The sequence below is a fragment of the Mixophyes fleayi genome, chromosome 3 (assembly GCF_038048845.1).
Source record: "Mixophyes fleayi isolate aMixFle1 chromosome 3, aMixFle1.hap1, whole genome shotgun sequence".
Taxonomy (NCBI): domain Eukaryota; kingdom Metazoa; phylum Chordata; class Amphibia; order Anura; family Limnodynastidae; genus Mixophyes; species Mixophyes fleayi.
The window spans coordinates 274,536,595-274,562,739 of record NC_134404.1 but is presented as its reverse complement, the minus strand read 5'-3'; the positions used below and the strand labels follow the sequence as shown (position 1 = coordinate 274,562,739).

Genomic DNA, 26,145 nt, shown 5'->3' with positions numbered 1-26,145 from the left:
TATTCTTTAACTTTTGTAGAAATTATCATAATATACACAAACCGCACCATTCCATCAATCACCCAAAGCAAATCTGTGCACCTCAACAAAAGCCCCCATCTAGTTCACAAAACACAAAGGAACTTATTTAGAGTCGGACGCAAAGTCCCTTTAAGAAGTGTAGGAGTGGGAGTGTGCCGCAGCTTGGTAGGATATTACAAGTGGCAAGCAACTCCAGTCTCGTCCTATTCGTATTACCCTATCAAGCTGCGAGCAGTTCCTGCAGCTAGCTAACCGCTTGCGCCACCTAATTTCTGCCGCACAGCTTTAGCCCTGTTTTGACGTGTGTTGCGTCTGCGCCTCACTGCGACTAGGATGTATTTACATGGTCACGCCTTCACAATTCCGCGTTCCTCCCATTCTCTCGCAGTGAGCCGCAAGCTGTCGCAAGTGTTAATTGCATCCAAGATGCAGGCGGATATGGTGCTTGCTGCACATGCGCGGTAGTGTTTTTTTGTTCGATGCACCTAAAACAGACTTTGTGTCCGATTCTAAATGAGGTCCAAAGGCATCTACAGATCACCAAAGATAAAAAGGAAAATTTTTGTGCCTGCTGATTTAAAATGTCCCCCAATATGAAAAAAAACAAAACTTTTTAACTTTTGACAATTTGTAAAAATAATAAAAAAAAAAAAAAAACCAATGGTAGCACTGAAAGTCTAAGTAAGTCATAAAACAAGTATTGTACACTATGTTATTAAATGTAAAAGTGAACAAGTAGCGTGATGTCTGACACAATTAGTGGCATATACAGAATATCCACTTATAACAATCCGAATTAACACATGACCATTCTTTAGCTTAAAAATGAATTCTTTAGACTTGCAGACCTATTTATTAATTAGGAAAAATGAATTCTCCCTATCTGTCAAACCCTTCCTGCCATTGATAGATATCGCCAGTGGTCACTTTCGCCGGATCTTTCTGGAAAGCAGAGGGAAGGCTATTTAACATGATGCCCTCCTATCACTACCACAGGATTGTGGTGGCAGAGAAAAAATATTTTTATTTGTTTAAATAAAGCATTTGTGTAAATATTTGTTATATACAACATATATATTAGGGATGAGCGCGCTCGGATTTCTGAAATCCGAGCCCACCCGAACGTTGCGGATCCGAGTCGGATCCGAGACAGATCCGGGTATTGGCGCCAAATTCAAAAGTGAAACTGAGGCTCTGACTCATAATCCCGTTGTCGGATCTCGCGATACTCGGATCCTATAAATTCCCCGCTAGTCGCCGCCATCTTCACTCGGGCATTGATCAGGGTAGAGGGAGGGTGTGTTAGGTGGTCCTCTGTGCTGTTTAGTTCTGTGCTGTTTAGTTCTGTGCTGTTTAGTGCTGTGCTGTTTAGTGCTGTGCTGTGCTGTGCTGTGCTGTGTTCTGCAGTATCAGTCCAGTGGTGCTGTGTGCTGTGCTCTGTCCTTCTGAGGTCAGTGGTGCTGCTGGGTCCTGTGCTGTGTCCTGTTCAGTCCAGTGGTGCTGTGTCCTGTGCTCTGTGCTTCTAAGGGCATAGTTATTTCCCCAATATTCCCCTGTGTTTAAAAAAATAAAAAAAAGTTTTTTTTATAAAATACCAAAAACTACTTTAATATTTTTTAATTACCACAAAATTTTCACAACCAATCCTGCAGTATAAGCCCATTGGTACTGCAATATTACCAAGTTCACACATTCAGCAGTAAAAGTCCAGTGGTACTGCAATATTACAAAGTTTACACATTCTGCAGTATCAGTCCAGTGGTGCTGTGTCCTGTGCTCTGTCCTGCTGAGTTCCGTAGTGCTGCTGGGTCCTGTGCCGTGTCCTGTTCAGTCCAGTGGTGCTGTGTCCTGTGCTCTGTGCTTCTAAGGGCATAGTTATTTCCCCATTATTCCCAAGTTTGTAAAAAATAAAAAAAAAGTAAAAAAAAATAAAAAAATTAAAAAAAAAAAAAAATATATAATAATTATAACCAAATTTGCAAAACCAATCCAGCATTATAAGTCCATTGGTACTGCAATATTACCAAGTTCACACATTCAGCAGTAAAAGTCCAGTGGTACTGCAATATTACAAAGTTTACACATTCTGCAGTATCAGTCCAGTGGTGCTGTGTCCTGTGCTCTGTCCTGCTGAGTTCCGTAGTGCTGCTGGGTCCTGTGCCGTGTCCTGTTCAGTCCAGTGGTGCTGTGTCCTGTGCTCTGTGCTTCTAAGGGCATAGTTATTTCCCCATTATTCCCAAGTTTGTAAAAAATAAAAAAAAAGTAAAAAAAAATAAAAAATTTAAAAAAAAAAAAATATATATAATAATTATAACCAAATTTGTAAAACCAATCCAGCATTATAAGTCCATTGGTACTGCAATATTACCAAGTTCACACATTCTGCAGTATCTTGTGCTACATATAATGGAGAGCAAAAATTTGGAGGATAAAGTAGGGAAAGATCAAGACCCACTTCCTCCTAATGCTGAAGCTGCTGCCACTAGTCATGACATAGACGATGAAATGCCATCAACGTCGTCTGGCAAGCACGATGCCCAATCTCCTAGTACAGGGCATGTAAAATCCTAAAAGCCCAAGTTCTCAAAAAACAGCAAAAAAAGAAACTTAAAATCATCTGAGGAGAAACGTAAAGTTGGCAATATGCCAATTACGACAAGTAGTGGCAAGGAACGGCTTAGGCCCTGTCCCGTGTTCATGACTAGTGGTCCAACTTCACCCAAGGATCAAAGCCCTCCTCCCCCCCCTACAAAAAATTTAAGAGAGTTATGCTGTCAGCAACAACAACAAAACAGCAAAGAACTCTGCCTTCTAAACAGATGACATCACAAATCCCCAAGGCGAGTCCAAGGGTGTTGTTGGTTGTGAACCCTGACCTTCCCATCACTGTACGGGAAGAGGTGACTCCATCCAGCATTTGCAGCACGCCCTCTGCATATGCTGGAAGGATCACCCACAGTCCAGTTACAGATTTGGCTAATGAAGGTGTGAATGTTGTGCACTGGGAGGAGGATATTGATGTAGCTGGCGCTGAGGAGGATGTTGATGATTATGATGCAGACAGATACCAAATTGCATTTCTCAATTTCTATTTATATTCTAGATTATATAACGGCTGAAAAGTTTTCATTATTTAAAACAAGAGGTTTTGACGTGCTAGAATTAGTGTAGTGTTAAGATGTTATAAACACTACACTTGGAAATTGGAGGAGGTAATGTGGCCCCGGTATCAAATTGGGTACCGGGGCCACCCCACTATGCAGTCCAGATACTTGTTTGGTGGAATTCCGACACGTGGAGGGTTTTTAAATTATATTGTGGCCTCGGTACCAAATTGTGTACCGGGGCCACCACACTACGCAGTCAAGATACTTGTTTGGTGGAATTCAGACCAGTTGAGGGTTTTATTATTATATTGTGTGGACCACTCTATCTATACCACACTACAACTCTATACCACTCTATTTCCTACTTTAATTCTATTTAATTCTATTTCCTACTTTAATTCTATTACTAATTAATTAACATAAAGAGGAACAAAAAAAACCAATTTTACCAAAAGTATAATATGACTTAGACTTACAAACACTACACTTGAAAGATCGTGCCTTTAAATGAAAAAGTAAGTCTTCATTGCACGACTATGTGCAACAGGGACAGTTTTTTTCTTTACAAAGTCAACTAATAACACTTGGACCCTGTCTGTCTTTAACATACTTAATGGGATCTCAATGACGAATTGTCTGTAGCATGTTTGGAGGAGGTATTGTGGCCCCGGTATCAAGTTGGGTACCGGGGCCACCCCACTACGCAGTCCAGATACTTGTTTGGTGGAATTCTGACACGTGGAGGGTGTATTTATTTTATTGTGGCCCCGGTATCAAGTTGGGTACCGGGGCCACCCCACTACGCAGTCCAGATACTTGTTTGGTGGAATTCTGACACGTGGAGGGTGTATTTATTTTATTGTGGCCCCGGTATCAAGTTGGGTACCGGGGCCACCCCACTACGCAGTCCAGATACTTGTTTGGTGGAATTCTGACACGTGGAGGGTGTATTTATTTTATTGTGGCCCCGGTATCAAGTTGGGTACCGGGGCCACCCCACTACGCAGTCCAGATACTTGTTTGGTGGAATTCTGACACGTGGAGGGTGTATTTATTTTATTGTGGCCCCGGTACCAAATTGTGTACCGGGGCCACCACACTACGCAGTCAAGATAGATAGATGCGTATCATAGATAAAGTACATTCAGTGGTGTGGGGCAAATTGAAAAATATTCAAAATGCACTGACATTATCAAAAACAAGAGGTTGTCACATGCTAAAACTCCAACATGTATATGATGGAGAGGATGGAGGAGCAGCCGTATGTGTAGTGTAATGCAGACCTGTTGAAGGTTTTTTATATATTTTATTGTGGTGCCCAGTGCCCACTCCTCTACGCAGTCCAGGTACATTTATTGGTGCGAATCAAACAAGTTGATGGTTTTCTTATTATATATATTGTGGTGACCCACTCCTCTACGCAGTCCAGGTACATTTATTGGTGCGAATCAAACAAGTTGATGGTTTTCTTATTATATATATTGTGGTGACCCACTCCTCTACGCAGTCCAGGTACATTTATTGGTGCGATTCATAAAAGTTCAGGGTTTTTAAGATATTGTGGTGACCCACTCCTCTACGCAGTCCAGGTACATTTATTGGTGCGATTCATAAAAGTTCAGGGTTTTTAATATATTGTGGTGACCCACTCCTCTACGCAGTCCAGGTACATTTATTGGTGCGAATCAAACAAGTTGATGGTTTTCTTATTATATATATTGTGGTGACCCACTCCTCTACGCAGTCCAGGTACATTTATTGGTGCGATTCATAAAAGTTCAGGGTTTTTAAGATATTGTGGTGACCCACTCCTCTACGCAGTCCAGGTACATTTATTGGTGCGAATCAAACAAGTTGATGGTTTTCTTATTATATATATTGTGGTGACCCACTCCTCTACGCAGTCCAGGTACATTTATTGGTGCGATTCATAAAAGTTCAGGGTTTTTAATATATTGTGGTGACCCACTCCTCTACGCAGTCCAGGTACATTTATTGGTGCGAATCAAACCAGTTGATGGTTTTCTTATTATATATATTGTGGTGACCCACTCCTCTACGCAGTCCAGGTACATTTATTGGTGCGATTCATAAAAGTTCAGGGTTTTTAATATATTGTGGTGACCCACTCCTCTACGCAGTCCAGGTACATTTATTGGTGCGAATCAAACAAGTTGATGGTTTTCTTATTATATATATTGTGGTGACCCACTCCTCTACGCAGTCCAGGTACATTTATTGGTGCGATTCATAAAAGTTCAGGGTTTTTAAGATATTGTGGTGACCCACTCCTCTACGCAGTCCAGGTACATTTATTGGTGCGAATCAAACAAGTTGATGGTTTTCTTATTATATATATTGTGGTGACCCACTCCTCTACGCAGTCCAGGTACATTTATTGGTGCGATTCATAAAAGTTCAGGGTTTTTAATATATTGTGGTGACCCACTCCTCTACGCAGTCCAGGTACATTTATTGGTGCGAATCAAACCAGTTGATGGTTTTCTTATTATATATATTGTGGTGACCCACTCCTCTACGCAGTCCAGGTACATTTATTGGTGCGATTCATAAAAGTTCAGGGTTTTTAATATATTGTGGTGACCCACTCCTCTACGCAGTCCAGGTACATTTATTGGTGCGAATCAAACAAGTTGATGGTTTTCTTATTATATATATTGTGGTGACCCACTCCTCTACGCAGTCCAGGTACATTTATTGGTGCGATTCATAAAAGTTCAGGGTTTTTAAGATATTGTGGTGACCCACTCCTCTACGCAGTCCAGGTACATTTATTGGTGCGAATCAAACAAGTTGATGGTTTTCTTATTATATATATTGTGGTGACCCACTCCTCTACGCAGTCCAGGTACATTTATTGGTGCGATTCATAAAAGTTCAGGGTTTTTAATATATTGTGGTGACCCACTCCTCTACGCAGTCCAGGTACATTTATTGGTGCGAATCAAACCAGTTGATGGTTTTCTTATTATATATATTGTGGTGACCCACTCCTCTACGCAGTCCAGGTACATTTATTGGTGCGATTCATAAAAGTTCAGGGTTTTTAATATATTGTGGTGACCCACTCCTCTACGCAGTCCAGAAAGATACCTTGTTGCAACGTTTTGGACTAATAACTATATTGTGAGGTGTTCAGAATACACTGTAAATTAGTGGAAATGCTTGTTATTGAATGTAATTGAGGTTAATAATAGCCTAGGAGTGAAAATAAGCCCAAAAACTTGATTTTTAAACTTTTTATGTTTTTTTCAAAAAAAATCCGAATCCAATACCTTAAATCCGAACCGAGACCTTTCGTCAAGTGTTTTGCGAGACAAATCCGAACCTCAAAAATAACGAAAATCCGGATCCAAAACACAAAACACGAGACCTCAAAAGTCGCCGGTGCACATCCCTAATATATATATATATATATATATATATATATATATATATATATATATATATTATTTTTTTTTCTAACAAATTAAACTGTATGCCCAAGTGTGCATGCGTGACCCGACATGGGCAGATCCCCTCATACTGGCCCAGCTAACTCCTACTGCTGCTTGTCAGTATCGGTGAGGCAGCTGAATATCACTCGGATGCATCAGTTAATTTTTTTTTAAGGTGATAGGGGGTTTTCTACTTGTGCAATAAGCAGCGATAGAAAACTAGTCTTATCGCTGAATAAGTGGCCTATTTATTATAGCTAATTTTCATGTAAATTCCCCAAAAACGTCTGTTGTCGGGGAATAGACGCATATTTAATTATGGTCCAAATCTATTAACAGTGCATCGCAGCAGATAGCATAGATATCTGCTGTTTTTTGTTTGTTTTTTTTCAAAATACATAGCAGTTCCCATAGATGTCTATGGGGACCGCTATTTAGAGGGATCTTCGGATTCCTTACCTCATCTTACTGCTCTCCCCTCCGGTCACTATCGCAAAGGTGGTCACTTTGCTATAGTGACCATAGAAAACATAGGAGGGGTCTTCGCAGGAACAGCAGTATTTCGTGACTGCTCTTTCTGTTGGAAGTTTTTTAATAAATACACACAATTTTTCAATCCTTATCTTTGCGATAATGATTTAAAGGGATCGTGTTAAAAATGCGGTCATTAATAAATATGCCCCTTAGAAATTACACAGGAAACAACATTAGGAATAGACTAAATGCACAGCACAGTACAAGTAAATTGACTTTTCATTACAAAATGGCAAAAGTGTTAACAGGAACTATACGATTTACATTTCTATCCCCTGTTTAATTGATTCAAGTAACTGTGTAGTATGTTTACCTTCAAGCTTAAACTAACAGCTTCAAAAAGGAGCAAAGCTCATTAGCAGCCACCGAGGGTGGTCCCATGAATGGAAGACTTCCTCTGCAAGAGTGTTCTTCATAATAAATAATTGTTTCTGAATCACAATGCCCTATATTCATGAGAATCATAGATCAACTACACCTTGATTGTTTTACTTTATAAAAAGAGCATTGCTTATATTTTTCCTGAAATCTAATGATTTTAATAAACAAACAGGAAATGCATATATTAGAGAATTATCTCTAACAAGTATGTTTCATCAATGAAACAATGCAAATTATTCTGGGATGGGATTTCTCCACTTTAACACACCTTCAATAGAGACAATACACTGGGTGCTGCCTTTGTGGGATGAATGAATAAGTGTCCTGTTTCACTAAGTAATGCTGGTGCCACAGGAACTGACATCTTTCAATCTGGTTTTCATTTAATTATTTATTGTGAAAGCAAACCGAGTTTCACCTTTGGGGCAGCAATTAAAGCATTAACAATCTAATGCAAAAATTGAATGCATGGAAGCATTACTCAGCAACCAACCCAGTTTGCTCCCTATATAGCTTGAAATTCTATATTCTAAAATTGGTTCAGGAAATCCCATTATAAACTTTTTACAAGTCAGCAGGACAGCCATACAATTGACCGCTAATCTGCCAAAAGTCACCTCTATTCCCAAATGGATGTCATATATATATATATATATATCATGTGGTGTTCTTAATTTGTTTGGAAAAACAAGAAAACGTCATTTCTTCGATTTCTGAGAAAAGAGAGTATTTCTAATTCTGGAGAATGAAGACAGCCCCCTCCTCCCCAACCAAACACACCCTCCCTAGAGAAAGTGAACTTTAGGTGATAAATGAGTTTACTAGCTCTCTAGTAAGCAATGCTTTTCAGCTAATACAACCATTTAGGTAGCTAACAGATCACTCAAGTTGTATATTATTTGAAATCTGGGAAGGGAAAAGGTGGATTAATTGTATTTACATTTACCAACACATAGGATTTCCTAGTGTTCTGTCGGTGTTCAGCACTGTTTGAACATGAACTGCTCCCGATCCGTAATACATTGACAAATAGTGTATTATTGCTGGTAAGTTGAAGATGGGGGCTCTGGCTTGGAACTCCTGCAATTATGCTGGTTGAGTTTCCTAATAATTTTAACTGACATTAGCTTTGAGATTTGTAATAAAAGGACATTACAATTAGACAGACTTTACAGGTACAACTTGTTATAAAACACAGCTTACTGTTCACACTGCAACATGTCCAACAACAGAGGATAAAAGGACATTGGAATTGTAGTTTCAGTTGATATGAAGGTAAGGAAGCAGTGCAGGCACGCTGTGGGAAAAGTCATAAGAGTACTTGGTTGTATAGGAAGATGCATTATCATCAGGAAGAGGAAGGTAATATTGCCGCTTTACTGGTCACTCACTGGTAAGACTATAGCACCAGTACTCTGTACAGATCTGCAGGATCTATATGCCAAAACCATCTATAGAATAAAAAAAGAATCAAAGAGTTGATAAAATGGTGCAAAGGCTGCATAGTGGTTAGAATTAGAGATTTAGGAATTAAACAGGAAGCAACAGAGGTTAGAACTAAAAGTTGGTCAATTTTAAGGGCAAAAGACAAGGGAGTTTGGGGACCAAACGAGGGAGTTTTATGGGCATGATGGAGATGAGTGGTATGGTTTACAAAACTGCCACACCTCAAATGCCTGAATAAGAGATGAGTTTAAGTTGTCAGTCTTCTGGACCCAAAATAACTTATAGCCGGAGTTACTGCACAATATCGTACACACACCACTTAAGAGAAAGATAGTGCAAGAATGTATGGATAAAAAGTAGTTCATAGAGATAGGTGTAGAGATTTGGGCCAGTTCTGTTGGAAGGGGAGTTTTGCTATAAGCGATAGAAGAAATCTGAGTTATTCATTATTGGCCCCAAAGTTAAGTTTTGCTTTCCAAACTAGCAATTCTGAAATCTCCCTGCAGCTAGCAACATTCTCCTCTGACATCATTGCTGAAAGAAGATAATCCCTTTCCCATCTCTTGCTGAGAAACTCAGTATAAAGTAGCAGTTCTTACTGTGCCCATGTAGCAAAATATGAAGCTACTCTCCCTAAAGAATTTTAAAATCCAGCTCTTAAGAAAGTCAATGGGATTAAAGTTTCCCATTCGCCATAAAGACTTTTCCACAGTATGTGAACTGGGACCCCTCCCTGTGCATCTGCCAGCAACTTCGTTCTTAACTCTATAGGACAATGACACATAAGGAAATGCAATGTATGCCACTACATAAACTGATGTAGCTCTCAAATACTATATGCAACTTTTTCGCTACTCTTCCACAGAAAAATATCCAAATCATGGTTTATGTAAATCACCTTTCCAAACGGGAAAATTAAATATTTCTGCACAATTTTGCTGGTCTGATAATCTGAGACAACGTTCATCTTTAGTGTATTCTTGTTCTTTAACAATAAATCTCATTAAGAAATACAAAATACCTCTAATTACTATAAACATGTGAAGATAAAAAAAAAAGCTACTAAATCATATATATGAATAAGAAACATTTCTTAGTAAATCTGTTTTGCTACTAAAAAAGAATATAACATTTCACACTAATTGGTGCTAAGGGCACTGCCTGTAAAAGTGAAAGGGTTAACTGGGATGGTCACTCTTAAGAGCTGCAATAGGATCTAGTACAAATGCATGCCATTGTCAAACAATACAGGACAGTGGCAGCATACTAATAGGAGTAAGAAGATACTGAACCCTGCAAGTTAACCCCATAACTTCCAAAATGATTATGCACAGCACTCAAAGGGTAAAATGTAATACACAATGGAAAGGGACTAATTGTGCTAGTTTTTCAATCGCTGTAAAAAACTTACCTAAAATATTTAATCCTATATTTTCCGCACAATATTCACAGTTGAAGATGACTGTCAATAATTGAAGGAAAAAAAGAAGTCTGCCTCAAAAAATAAATAGTATTATATACATTTTAAAACACTATCCATTCAATATACTGCATCTTTACATGTCAACTAATAATATTTCATCTGGTAAAAAAAATTCTTAACACTCCGTTTGTACTGCTTAACCTGACAAACAAGAAGAAAGTTTGGGTAGCATACAAGTCAATGGTCAGCATATGTCTCTACTCTGTATTACGCAAGTAGCATGCTACACTGTATCCGATCTGCCAGAGACACACCTTTTCCAAACACACCAACACGCTGAAAAATACTGGAGAACATTCAGATAGAAAATGGTACTACAAATACTATACACAGTTTGCACAGACAAATATCATGAATGAATATGACAGTTATGAAGTTGAAAAAGTCAATTCATGTTCATGAAATTCTACTGTTATATTATTCTAGCATGCATATATTGAATATGAGTGTGGTTGTCCAAAATAATGTATCCTCGTCTACCTTTGTGTTGTACACATTGCAATAATATTCTAAATGACATATATTAACATACACACGTAACATATATATATATATATATATATATATATATATATATATATATATATATACAGGCAGGCACATATATAAATATATTTAACATTTCCTCTAGTTCAGCACATTGCTACTAAGCACTGAACAGAGTAAGCCAGGAAACAGCTCATTAATGTACGGTAGCCCGCTGTAACGTGTGATGCTAAATATTTTTCTTTTCTACAAAACGCTCTATAAACAAATCATTCCTTGCAGGTTTTTTTAAGTTTCTTCTCTGCCACTTTAAATGTGGCAGAGAAATTACATATAGCCTCTTAAATCATCTTACCAGTTAACGTTATTGTGCCAAGCATAATTCTTCTGTTTGAAATGCTTTTCCAAGACCCTCAAAAACACGGTGGCTTTATCCAGTGTAATACTGCTAGAACGAGCAGTAGATGTATATTATTCCTGGTTAGGAGAGCAGACAGCAGATGTCGTGTTAGTCTTGCTTGAAAATGGGTAGTGTTATAGCAAAGTCCCAGCTAAGTGGAAGAAAACCTATTACATCCCAGTGTTGCCTTTCCACTGTTCTTAGTGGGATCTGTGAAATGAGAGCAAAGCTTCCTTCACACTACCTTTAACTTTCCTGAATGTGAGCTGGTTGAGTGCACTGCAACACACCCCCTTCCTCCAACCCCACCCTGCACTATTGTCTGCCAACCCCCAGACCCCGGGAGAGGACTTTAAATTATTTGAACTGAAGGTGGCTTAGCTATGACTCACCCAAATCTTTACATCCAATACATGACTTCATAGACAGCATAATGAAATAGCACTTGCAAATGAAAGATTACCCCCCTTATCTTTTGAACTCTCTTTACTTACCATAGGAATCTCATTTTCTACCTAAACCTGTGGGATTTATCAAATGTAAATTGAACTTGTCTTTTAGACTTTTGTTCTCTTTTTAATTAGATTTCAGTACAGTTTATTAAGGAACCAAAACAAAAAAAGAACATTTCCTTCCCCAATTATCTTTATAAAGTACTCTTATGCCAAATGGGAAAACAAATGTGTAAATATGCGTGCTTTGTTATAACCTGCTAGTTACAGGAGTAGTTTACTTTGCCAGGATGTGTTTAATTTAAAAAAAAGTATTTAGTACTACAAAGCAGAACCTTTGAGGAGGAATTAAAAAAATGCAGCAGCTAATCCAGCTCAACTTGTATATAAAGTGTTTATGTTTTTTTTAAACTAACCAATATTTAAAGCGCTGCAGATACAATATCATCAACATGTATTTATATAGCACCTGCAAATTCCGTAGCGCTTTACAATTAGGAACACAGTAATAAAACAATACTGGGTAATACAGACAGAGAGGTAAGCTGAGCTTACAATATATAGCTATATAAATGCTAATATTAATAATAATAATCATCAGCAGCAGCTAATATTAATAATAAATAATAAAAGTAACAGCCAATTTGAACAGATAAAATTGAAGGATTAAATTTAAGTTCAACGAGCCACATGCTATGATCTGCATAAGTGTGTCCAGCAAGAGTTTGTGAACTATTACATACTTGCCTACTTTTTTTACCTCCCTTCCCGGAGATTCCAAAGGGGCGGTCCAATGCACAAATAGGTAGAATGTGACAATGTGAGTTTCTTAATTTTCTTGCTTAGTCTGCCAGAAGTCCCATGGGACTCACTGAAATTCAGCAGTCTCCCGGCATTTCGGAAGAGTAGGCAAGTATGAACTATTATTTCTTGGGTACATGGGTGTGGGAAGGAAGGAACAGAGAAAGTAGAACTTGTTGAGGGTGTGACATCTTGTGACTCCACTAAAAGAGCTTTGAAATGCACCAGTGGCAGATGCCTGTGGCACCCGCTTACCATAGTGATGCCCCACTCACCATGGAACCTCCCAACTTCTTGCAAGTTGGTAAATCGGGACTGTCCTGCCTAAATCGGGATAGTTGGGAGGTGCTGACTCTGTCAAGGGATAGAAAATGCAGAATACATATGTGTGTGGGTTAGGGAAGACGAGAAAGAGAATACAAACTGTGGGATGGGATGGAGCAGATTTACTGACCTGCCATGAGCCAGAAATCTGGAGAAAGTAGCTGCTTTGGCCATGGCTGCTCTTCTTTCAATTTAACAAGGGGTTAAAGAAGAAGAAGTCATAGATTTATCCTACCTTAACCTGTTTAACGCTGGTCCCTGCAGTCCCCACAGACTGCTATGTGGTGATCCATGCGGTGACCCAATTTAAAAATCACCAGTCTTACAAAAATAATGCCATCTCAAGATGAAGTTAGCTTACATTTCAATGAAGTTCATAGCTGTCCATGGCTGCCAGAGAAGTCTCTGTGGATCCATCTCCAGGTCCCATTACTATATGCATGCATGGCTTTAGTCACGCATGCGCAGTAGCCACGCAGGTGTCAGATCCTACATTCACCGGTGAAGGAAATTTTATTTATTGTAGGAGGGGAGTTTAGCAAGGGTTCGGCAATGAGCTCTAGCATGGTAAACACCAGGGGCTGTACATTGCGGTATGCAGCAATACAAATTTATACTTACGTCCGTCCATTAGCCACTGATGATAAATAGACCTCTATGGGAGGGGATGGAACAAAAAAAATACAGACTTTGAGAGAGGATGGAACGCAGATAATACAATTGTTGCAGAGGATGGAAGAGTGAGACTACAGACTGTGGGAGGAGATGGAGCAGAGAGAAGTTATCCATGGTCAGAATAATTTATATGGTTTTATCCAGTAGTCAACATAGAAATGTAGAAGTAGCAGTATGGAAAGTGTAATGGGAATGTAAAGGAATGGAACTGGGTAGATTTACAATCAAAGCAGTAGAAGAGACTGTATGGCATCACTGTATACACCCCCACTTCCACCACTGGCTTTATCACATGAGTACATGAGTGAGGCCAGAAAACAGAAGCCAGAATTGACTCCCTCTCCAAGATAATTACAGCAGGGAGTGAAGTTCTATAAAAATGTACAGTTTCTGTTATTTAAAAATGCTGGTGCTGAATTGCACAGTAATGAAGGGGTTACGAAGGTGACTTCCAGCAAAAAAGCATGATGTGTAAAAATATCCGGCCCAAACCTCATGTTATGTGCAAAACAATTATCATCAACTGTATCTCAACTTTCTCTATCCTGTCCTGACTCTTTTTTATGAGCGTGTTGAGTAGTGTGATTCATTCGAAATGAAGCAAAATTTGATCATCCTGCAATTATTTCCTGCTATTCAGTCACAAACAACTTCCTACAAACATTGTCAAAACCGAACACAGCAGGTCACCAGGAAACTTTCTTATTAAAGGTCTATTAGCAGTTGAATTAATTTAAGGAGTCTATTTTCATTCAAAGGGATACAACATTGTAGAACATCTCCATGTAGCCTAAATACATGTTATCATTGTACTATATTAATGAATCTCTATGTAGCTGTACTATACCTATTTCAAGCTCAAAGGTGGTTATACATATATTTAGGGCAAGTAACTATATTAAATGCATGTAAAAGAAAAGAGGTACTGTATAATTATCTGCCTTGTGTTTTATCACAATTGGCAACACATCATGATAGCAACAGCGATATTGCGCGCTTGGTCCGGTGTTGTAGAATGTGGCTCCAAAAAAATGATTTTTAATAATAATCCGAATGAAAAAACAATATAATTGTCAGCATGTTGGTAAATACCGTTATCAGGCTACATGTAGTTATTCACAGTAATAGGCCTCAATGAAGCCGAAAGAAATCTGGCTACTCAGCCTGTGCTCCACATTGCCAGACTGTGTGGCTAAATTAGACATGAATCATGTCGCTCAGAACTTGGGCCAAGCAGTGGAATCAGCCTATGTGTAGCCAGGATAATACATACTTGCCCACTCTCCCGGAATGTAAGGATAGGTCTCCCAAATTCCCAGGAGAGCAGGCCATTCTCACGCAGAGAATTGGGCAGGATGGGAGCCTCCATGATGCGATTCATGGTGAACCGTGTCATTTTGTCCCCACCCTCTACATCAAACTTATGCGTTGGCATCATTGCTTCGCAGGTGCAGGGCAAAAATGATATGCTTTACCATGCCCTGCCCCCTCCTTCTTCGCACTCTACCTTCCATACGGAATCTCCCGGAAGGGAGGTGAAAAAGTTGATAAGCATTGGATAATATACAAGAGACACTTGAAAATAAACAGTTATGTTGAACAGGCAAAAAGCTCACATGTGTTCCAGAAGCCCCGAATGGCAGGATCTCATAAGGGATCACATTTTTAATGCCCAGGCCAAGTGACATGACTGATGCTTTCATGATAAGCTTTACTAGTACTAGGCACTTCCAAAATATAATATATATTAAATAAGTATATAAACTATATGGGGAATCATTTTTTTCTATTAATCAGACCCCTTGGGGTAAATGTATAAAACTGCGAGTTTCCGGCTGGTTTGAAAAGTGGAGGTGTTGCCTATAGCAACCAATCAGATTCTAGTAATCATTTATTCAGTGCATTCTACAAAATGATAGCTAGAATCTGATTTGTTGCTATAGGCAACATCTCCACTTTTCAAACCCGCTAGAAACTCCCAGCTTGATACATTTACCCCCTGGTCTGTAAGCCAACTTAAGAACACAGCCAAGAGCCAATATAACCCACATATGACTACAGTCACAAAATGTCGCACATAGCTAAAATGATAAATAAGTTTATCTTGCAAACAATATTGTAAGGAATCTGTAACTTATGTGCATGTGTTGTTACAATATGCCTTTTAATAGCGAGCAGTCTCCCCCTATGCCTTAGCAAAATATTAAATTACAGCTGAGAATACAAATATAAATCCATTATGTTAAACTGCAATATAAGGACTCAATGGAGTAAAATAAAAGAAATCATGTACCTACCAACTTCAATTACTACGTCCTCCTGTAGTCCATTTATATCTTCAGCTTGGATACCTGCTTCCATTGCTCCCTCTTCCTCTCCAGTTCCATTCATTACTGCAATTTTGCCATTTTTATGTAAAATCTGCAAACATAAAAATACACATTGAACTGCTGGAAACGACAGACAAACCGGTATAAAAAATACTGTTACTTCTGTGTCATGAGCTACTGAAGATAGTTAGAGAAGCGATGGTACATAAGTTACCAAGAAAATGCATAGAAAAAATAAACTTTCTACTCATGGGGATCTTTGGACTCGGACTCGCAGAAAGTTCAACTCCCTCCTTACCTGAATATATATATATATATATATATATATATATATATATATATATATAAATATATATATATATATATATATATATATATATATATATATATATATACACATATATATATATAGTAAGAAAAACTTATAATTATAACTATGTATGCACAGATATATGTTTATTGTTTATTACATAGTCTATATATAATATATGGTCATGCTGCACAGGGCACCTTCTTTATTTACATATAATTTATGAGTATGACGGGTTGGGTTTATGGCTTGCTCAGACATTGTTATAGGAAACACTATTTATGAACTTCAACACCAAGACCCCGAGTGGCACAATTGCAATAGAAAATTGTGTAATACTCAATTGCCTTAACCAGTCAAATCAATACATTTTGAACAAAGTTTTCACAGAAATGGGAGTACAACTGTTTTATTATAAAAAGGGACCTATACAGACTTCAATACATATCTAAAATAACTTCTATATCCTAGGATGTCCTAAATATCAATGTTATCAACCTAAAAATAAAATATTTTTATAAAATATCTTAAAATAGGTATAAGTTGACAATTTTCCTAGTTGATGAGCTAAAATAATGGAGCAGATATATTTGGTTGATGGCACAAGTGTTAGATCTGTGAGCTGAGTGGTTGTAGTGCCAAAGGCACTAGCTATAGTTATATGATGATAGAGGATACACGAAGGTGGACATTACCTTTAAAAACGCATTTAAAAACTATGTATAAGTGTGAACAGGTAAGAGCCATATGGGGGTATATTTACTAAACAGTGGGTTTGAAAAAGTGGAGATGTTGCCTGTAGAAACCAATCAGATTCTAGCTGTAATTTTGTAGAATGCACTAAATAAATGAAAGCTAGAATCTGATTGGTTGCTATAGGCAACATCTCCACTTTTTCAAACCCGCAGTTTAGCAAATATACACCATGGTGTGTTGCCTAGTGGAAAGCAGGAGAAAGAGTTTGCAGGAAGGGGAATGTTGACGTGAGTTCAGTATAGCTGAAATGTGCTGCGTGAGAAGCTGTTCTATGAAAAGGAAAAAGTGTGACCTAGGAAAGGCAAAGTGACTGAAACATGTGAGTCCAAATGTGGGCATAAGAAATGAGTCTAAATATTTTAACATTTATTTATTGCACTTGGATCAGTGACCACCTTGACAAGTGAATGTTTTAGTGGTAGATTTGGGTGAAGCTTAAATTTATTTTACAAAGCAAATCATATTTTGACTAAGGTCAGGGTGAGATCAGGTGAAAGGAGTCTAAAGTCCCTCCATTTCAAATGATAAAAAAGTGGACAACCCGTCTATAGTCAAACATATCTTGCAAAAAAGGCAAATAGAGGCACCCCACTGCTACCTGAAGTGTAGAGAAGGATCCTGCGGAATTGTGTTAAATTCTCCCCTACAGTGAAGTGCTCTATGTCTATGAGCTGTCCATGAGAGCCAAGAGACACAGGTAATGCGAGCTTCCCATGGGAGTCCCCTAGTAGCCATATGGGGGGGGGGGGGCTTTTAGTATTTATATGGGGTGTGTTTGATCGAGAAGGGCAAGCCATCTAAATCATATAGGTGCATATTTTTTTTCCAGAGCATTAGGGAAAATATGTCCACAGATCTGGAGCTAAGAGATTAAGGATACAATTAGGTTGCAAGGAGCAGATGCTTTCATAAGGAGTGGTAAAGTAAAAGAGGAGGATGGGGATTCTTCAGTTGAATTTTGGCGTAGGTGTGCTGCCATTGTGTGGTTTATGGTGTAGTTGTGCTGCCATTGTATAGTTTTTGGTGTAGGTGTGCTGCCATTGTGCAGTTTTTGGTGTAGATGTGCTGCCCCATTCACTATCTTGTCCATCAGGAGGGATCATTACCTGCATTTAGCACCTGGTCCAGCTGACCTGTCAGATTACAGAAAAGAGCTGGCTGGGTTGAAGATGATTCATACTCCCAGTTCTTTGTATATGATCTGTATGTGACATATCATTTGACAGGAGTCTCAACTAATCAGTTTCTACACTGTACAAGGCACATTCCCATTCAGCTAGATTAGCCAGGGCAGGTTTAGTTCACCACATCTGACAGTGTTTCTCTCTGAGGGCAGTTTTCACAAGAAATACTTAATTTTTCCAAGGTAAATTCAAATTGAAATGCATTGGCATAAACGGGAGCAGATTATTGAGACATTTCTGAAAGCTCAAGAGAACCCCCAACTTATAAAGCAAGGTGAGCAGAAAATATTCATTCCATGTGCCTCAATGGGAAAATGGGAGGGGTTTAAAAGAAAAATGGTGTAGCTTATTGGTGGGACAGTGCCGCAACATTTATGCCAGGTGAATTGTACATGTGATTGAAAAACTAGTACTTATAAGTTTCTGACTATGCCGAGTCAGATAATATACCGCAATTCAGGAGATATTTATTATTTAATGTGATCATCCTCATCATCACCAATTATTTTTATAGCGCCACTAATTCCGCAGTGCTGTATAGAGAACTCACTCACATCAGTCCCTGCCCTATTGGGGCTTACAGTCTAAATTCCCTAACACACACACAGACTAGGGTCAATTTGTTAGCAGCCAATTAACCTACCAGTATGTTTTTTGGAGTGTGGGAGGAAACCCACACAAACACAGGGAGAACATACAAACTCCTCACAGATAAGGTCATGGTCAGGAATTGAACTCATGACCCCAGTGCTGTAAGGCAGAAGTGCTAACCACTTAGCCAATTATATGTAGTATTCTCGTCACGTCCATTAATTCTATTCTGTTTTTGCACAATATATCTATGCAACCGTTTGCAAATAACTTTGACTTTGCTGTGTGCTAATAATTTGACAGATGGTTTAGTTATAGCATTATTTTTCTTTTGATTGTTTCTAGCCTTAGTAATTTTAGTCTTCTGCTCTATCTATCTATCTATCTATCTATCTATCTATCTATCTATCCATCTATCTATCTATCTATGTACATTTACTCTGCAGTAACAGTTTGAGTAGATATTGGAGATAGAACAGTAATTTAATCAGTAGAAGCTAAGTAACATCAACTACTCCAAACACACAGTGTGAAAAGACTGATTAAAAAGGAATAAAGACATTAGACTTGGGCTGTCCTTTCCACCTGCATTACACATCTGTGTGCTGTTAGCCATACAAGCAGTAACGTGATATTGAATGGGATCATCTTAATTGAAACCTGCTTCCCTTATCATGTTTCTATTAAAGACACAGAGGCATTGGATATTAAAGGGCCACTTTCATTAAATGTCCTTTCCTGAGAATGCAGTTATTTTTGCAGTGGATTTTTCAACATATAAAGGCTTGTCTCAATTTATTCTGCAACAAACTATGGGCCTCATTTAGAGTCGAACGCAAAGTCCATTTCAGGCGCATCCTGCACATTTCCACTGATGGGGCATGGGCAGTAAGCAACACTTCCCTGCAGTTCCGTCTGCTTTTCAGACGCAAGTGGACACTGCGACAGCTTGCGTCTCAGTACGAGGGAAAGGGTGGAACACGGAGTTATGTAGGTGTTACTGTGAATAATTCAGATACTATGGGGATCTACCCGCAAAAACTACCCTAGTCGGATAAAGACGCAGGTGGAACACACGTCAAAACAAGACTGGGTGGCGCAAGTAGCTAGCTAGCTGCAGGAACTGGTCGCAGCTTGGTAGGGTATTACGAGTGGGACGCAACTGGAGTTACATGCCACTCGTAATACCCTACCAAGCTGCAGCACACTCCCACATCATCATCATTTATTTATATAGCGCCACTAATTCCGCAGCGCTGTACAAAGAACTCATTCGCGTCAGTCCCTGCCCCATTGGGGCTTACAGTTTAAATTCCCTAACACACACACATGGAGACAGACAGACTAGGGTCAATTTATTAGCAGCCAATTAACCTACCAGTATGTTTTTGGAGTGTGGAAGGAAACCGGAGTACCTGAAAGAATCCCAGGTGAACACGGGGAGAACATACAAACTCACACACAGATAAGGCCATGGTCGGGAATTGAACTCATGACCCCAGTGCTGTGAGGCAGAAGTGTACTATATGTTCCTCACTGGAAAAAAACACCTTTTGGATTGTGGAACAAGATATTTAAATGATCAGTAAAGAAGTAAAGGCTATTCATTGAGCTTGAACAAAGATATTTCTAAATTTTCAAGGAGATGTTGGCCTGAAACTCATTTCACCTCGGTTGTAGTGGAAATCAATTAATTTACTAATACCCCGTTCACACTGCCTCAAAAACGCGGGTTATTGACGGGGGGAACCCAGACGACCCGGGTTGAGGCTGAGTGTGAACGGGTCCTCTGTATTTACCCTGGTCAGATGACCCGGGAATTAGACTCAGATCTTTTGCAGGGTTATTCCCAGGTCTGACTCATTTAGATACCAGTCTGAACGCAGAAACCTAGGTTTCTCAACCCGGGTCTCACTGAACACTATTGAAAGTTAAAAAAAACCAACATCACAAGATGAGCCAATCAAAGCTCCTCTTGCGATGTTGCCAGGGAGACCCGGGCAGACCCGAGGTCAGTGTGAACCTGTTCGACCCAGGAATTTGTTGGGGTGGGAGGCTGTCACCCGACAATATCCCAGGTTCATAAACAATTCAATGTGAATGCAGCATTATATCCGCTTTCTTCAATGCACAATACAGAAATATATGCACCCACAAAGCTTACGCCTTCAGGTGATAATATCTGGGGCAGCCACCCCTGTTGCTCCCATCTGGTGGCTATCCTGAACATAAATATGATAGATGTCTGGGCATAATGTTTACAAAATCACTATGATCCCATATGAGTACAAAAATAGAAGAAATTCAAGCAAACAGGTAAAGTAAAACAGAAGGACAAAGCCTGTGTCAACTGCCCATACATTTCCAGATACAGTTATTTTGGCTATCTTTCTGCCACATTTAGAATAGGCTGAAGCAGGGACAGATATTTGAGGGGACTGCCAGATAGCAGCAGGTTTCAGTAGCTGAGGTGGGAGATGATGAAAGCATGGATAAGAGTTTTGGATGCATCTTGGGTAAGAAAAGGGTATATTCTAGTAATACTGTAGTGGAGAAAACAGGACTGAGAGAGGGAATAGATGTGAGGAGTAAAGCACAGGGCAGAGTCAAATGTAACACCAAGTCAAGTGTGACACCAAGACTGGGGAAATTGTAGTGTCATTGACAGTGAGGGAGATTTGAGAGGCGTGCTAACTCTGGAAGGAAGGAACGAACGATAATAAGCTCTGTTTTGGACTTGGTGAGCTTCGGGTACTGTTGGGACATGTGGAGATAGCAGAGAGATAGCTGGTTACTGAGATACTACAGAAGGGTAGAGTTCAGTGGAAATCGGTAGATTTGGATGTCCTCCAATGTAGAGGTAGCATTGGAGGCCAATTGAGAGAATTAGTTCAGCTCAGGTTTCAGATGAAACATGAATGGTCAAGTGTTTTGAAAGTAGCAAATAGATCCAGAAGAACTAATATTGAGGAATGGCCCTTAGGGTAATTATTTTCACTCTCCTTCCAACAGCCAATTTGGTGATTTTAAATCTAATTGTCCAAAGATCACTGTCTATAGGCCCAATACATCAATCAATACTGACTAAAATTTGATTACTATCTATCCAATGCTAATTGGGACTGGTGGGCAAAACAGTTGGATAATCCAATGACTGCCCTCTGACCACACTAACTGTGCCCCGATCACCAAATGGTCAGATGTTTTAGATTTTCCAGCTAGCATGGAAATCCCATCCAGTAAACAAACGCTAAAATATAAAGAATGTAAATGTCCAAAATGAAAACAAAGGCTGTAATAATATTAAAATGAACAACAGTACAGTTGTCCTGATAAGTCCTTACATATTAACCACATAGGTGTTCAGTGTGTATATTGCAATGCAATGAATTCACTCACAGAACAGCTACATAGCAGATTTTTTTTTTTATTACAGAAGCTTATATTTTTCCATGCAGCAAAGCCAGTCTCTGCTGCGGGCCACAAGATCTGAAGATCCATGTAAATCCTACTATTAGAATTTCAATGAAAACAATTTCCCTTTGTACTACTAACTTCCTAAGAACTTTCTGAATAGCCCCCTGCTCAAAATATATCCAGGAAGTGAGGAATACTGTGACCAAGCTCTTGGTGTTAAAAGCAAGATATTCCATTACAGAACTTTAAACATACATTACATCTTATTAAGTTTGTATTTCAAACTTTACAATGATTCTAAATGTCCATTTCAGAGGACACTAACCTTTTATCTGGGGGGATAGGTCACCTGAACTAAATAGGTCACTTCAAGTGCAACAAGCAAAAAATACAACTTTTCAGTAGGATTTACATGACAATGAATCTAGTTTTGGAAGTGTTTAGTTGGGCTAAATAAAATCCTCTGCATGGAAGTAATTCTTTGGTTTTCATTAGCTAAGTGGCTTTATGTCTGCTGCAGCAATACTAGTCAAGCTTTTCTTTTAAAAGGCTTTTAACTCAACAGAGACTTCAAATCCCAAGAGAGAAGCTGTTAAAATCTTCTTGTTCATTCAATACAAAAATATTCCATTCTCTTTCATTATCATCACCATTTATTTATATAGCGCCACTGATTCCGCAGCGCTGTACAGAGAACTCACTCACATCAGTCCCTGCCCCATTGGGGCTTACAGTCTAAATTCCCTAACACACACACAGACAGACGCACAGACTAGGGTCAATTTGTTAGCAGCCAATTAACCTACCAGTATGTTTTTGGAGTGTGGGAGGAAACTGGAGCACCTGGAGGAAACCCACGCAAACACGAGGAGAACATACAAACTCCACACAGATAAGGCCATGGTTGGGAATTGAACTCATGACCCTAGTGCTATAAGGCAGAAGTGCTAACCACTAAACCACCGTGCACCCACCCCCTCATTTATCTGTAGCTTCTCTTTCTGCCCACCCCCCCCCCTCGTTTTTCTGCATATATAGTAATTTTAATAATTCTGTACCTTCCGACTGACTAGCAGTTTGTCATTTGCCTTTCCAATAATGCCGTCCCCCACCCTCCCTCATCACCGCCTAAAGTATTCACATGCAGGCAGTAGCTGTCTTAGAGACACTCAATTATTACACAAATCCCAACATTTCAAATGACAAAAGACTTGTCACCAGGTTCTCTCATTTGATTTTGTTGATTTTTAGATAAAATTCTACGATTTGCCTTGTCCGCTATGCAATTGGTTTTTTTTTAAAAAAAAACAGGGTTCACCACGGAAGAAAGTCAGTTTTACTATCAGCATAGAACTGTATGGTCGATAAATCTGCAGAATTCCTTTCCAAGTGAGTCGTGATGGCAAATTCTCTAAATTGAATTGAACTGAATTTAAAAATGGATTGGATGCCTTTCATACATGAAATGGTATCAGTAGCTATATATAGTACAAGATATTAAGGGGGACTATTGGTTCAGGGAAATGATCTATTTTGCCATATTGCGATTTTTGCAGTCAAGAAAATGAATTCTGGTTACATAGCACATGAATGTGTATGTCCACTCTTATGTACTGAGTATGCGTACAAAAATGTATTTAGGTTTCAGTATATGTTAGCCTTGCAGACCCTTAGGCCTGGAGAGATAGCATGGGGGCCGATGTGTTAGTATAGTTTGGTAAGGGTGTGTTCATGTGTATGTAGTGTGCCTCAAGGAGAAGCAAATTATTGAGACTTGGACGCATCCCCAGCTGGTTAGGAGACGTATCTTTTGCGAGTACTGGAGGCTTTATGTAACAATAAGTGATGATGATAATGACAGCAGCAGCACTACCTAGGTGTTTCTGATTGGTCGTTTGCATACTAACCTCCCCAGCTGATAGTACTTAATTCATTAGTGTTGCAGATATACTATAGTTAGTAGTGGACTTCATCTATTCGGATTACTTATTTGTCATTTTTAACTTGGAATACTACAAGACAGAAGATTCTCATTTCATTCGAACAGTGGTAAATAATCATTTTATTAATTATACTCTCAAGGCACTTTTCTCTCTTGTGCATATGACACTTCATTACATTTTATTGTGTATGACTAGGATACTGTGACTTTTACATTGATCACTAACACTGTCAAGCTGCCTCTTTATGCTATATCATGTGGCATAAGTATACACACGTATACACTTCATGCAAAAATACAGCTGTTTTGAGTTGGAAGAATGACCCAACAGACCCATACATAATTTGCGACATAATATTAATGCGTACTTTTGGGGCACAATATACACAGCACTCTTAATGAGAGCCTGTGCATACGTAATCAAGGTGCTATGGAACTGTACTGTTCCTGGAGAGGCTAAAATAATCAGCGCTTAGTTAATGGTTAGGTAGGTAGAATTCATCATTTTACAAAAAGGAGATTTGCTGGTTAAAATGTCTTCATGAAGTTAATGATGTAGAAAGCATATGCAAAAGATTGGCAGCTTTAAATCACTTTTGTTATTTCTTTCATTTCAAAAGAAGATTTTACAAGTAAATAAAAAGAAATAAACATTTTTCTGTATTAGTTTCCCTTAAAATCTGCTATGCAATATCGTTTTTGTTTCAGGGTCACCCTAAATGACTTTTGTTAACATAGCAGAAATATCACTCATTTGTTCAAACACTGTGTTTTATATCCGTACCAAATGTTTGCATTTAAGAAGCAATACTTTACTGCGGTCTATAAAGTGTTGAGCTACTGTGCACTCTGTTTAGCAAAGTTTACTCTACAATTCAACATGTTAATGCCTAAAATGGCTTTTATTTGCTGCAGTAAGTTTTAATGAGTTTTTCCATAACTGTGTAATGACAGCAGAACAACAGTGTTTTTTTATTTACCCTAGACAGAATAGTACAATTTCTCCTGGCTTGACACAGAATTAAAATATACATACTAGCTTATGCATATAAAATGACAAACTTTGAAGACATTTCAAGCAGTATTTTATAATGTATCCACCCACTATTGCTTTACTTGAATTGTATACTATAGCAATAGTGCCTAACCTTTATTAGCTGAGACCAGGAGCAGAGCTATAATGGTTGCAGGGAGTACAGCTGATTTGGAGGCCTCTTGCCTGCTCAGAATTTCGGGCATTATTGAGCCTACAATAACCACAGTACATGTGACGGCCATCGTCAGTGTTCCATTGTTCTGGGACCCCAAAAGAGGCACTCCCAAATAGAATGTGTATATCTGACAATCAATGGACTACAAAATCAAATTTTGAGACCCCAATTGGGATCCTGATCCATAGTTTTGTAGTAGACAAAACTATGTTACTATTCAGACATATGGTAACTTACTTTATAAAATAGTGTAAATCGCAAACAACTGCTGTACACCATTGCCAGAGGAGCCGGCTTTACTTTGTATTACTTTGTATATGACTTTTTACTTCTTTGTGTAACTAATTTATGTTACAAAAGTGAAAGTGGTAATCTGATTGTTTGCTCTTAGTTATTGCACATTTGTACACATTGTTCCATGTTATAAGTAAGCCCCATAGTCTTACTTATGCTGACCACATGATCTGGACACTTGGCCAAGTGGCTAAATTGCATTAGATCAAGCCATTTGCCTGTCAGGCTAAGCATCTTTCCCAGCTTCCCTAGAGCCTGTAATTGCGGTTGTAAGATGACAACACTCACAGGGCAATAACTGTCATCTGTGATCTTCATCTGACCATATTTACTAATAGGTGCAATAATAAGCCAATCAATCTCAAACAGTCATGGTGGAATTCTTGTGACCCCAAACACTGCAATTTTAATCCCAACTTCCAGACAGACAATGTAGAAATGAGCACTTGTGTGACATCACTTGAAGTCTATGTCAGAATCCCTAACAGAATTATTTATGTGGAAACAGGGCTTGGACACAAAGGCCACCTTACATAACTAAC

General features: G+C 38.8%; 2 protein-coding genes across 8 annotated transcripts in view; both read right to left on the bottom strand.

Annotated features, from left to right (window-relative positions):
* Positions 1 to 26,145, bottom strand: part of AKAP12 (A-kinase anchoring protein 12) — a 136,270-nt gene that overhangs the window by 20,872 nt on the left and 89,253 nt on the right. For 6 of the 7 annotated variants that reach the window (XM_075203619.1, XM_075203622.1, XM_075203620.1 and 3 more), the window contains exon 2: positions 15,866 to 15,989. In XM_075203619.1, the coding sequence (XP_075059720.1) occupies positions 15,866 to 15,989 (124 nt within the window). Of the gene's footprint in view, positions 1 to 11,271; positions 11,541 to 15,865; positions 15,990 to 26,145 lie in introns of those variants that run through there. The other variant, XM_075203625.1, reaches the window with a different exon arrangement.
* MTHFD1L (methylenetetrahydrofolate dehydrogenase (NADP+ dependent) 1 like) overlaps positions 1,480 to 26,145 on the bottom strand; it is a 399,678-nt gene continuing 375,012 nt past the window's right edge. The window contains exon 28 of the mRNA XM_075203628.1: positions 1,480 to 1,574. The gene's annotated coding sequence lies outside the window, so the exon portion shown is untranslated. The remainder of the gene's footprint in view (positions 1,575 to 26,145) is intronic.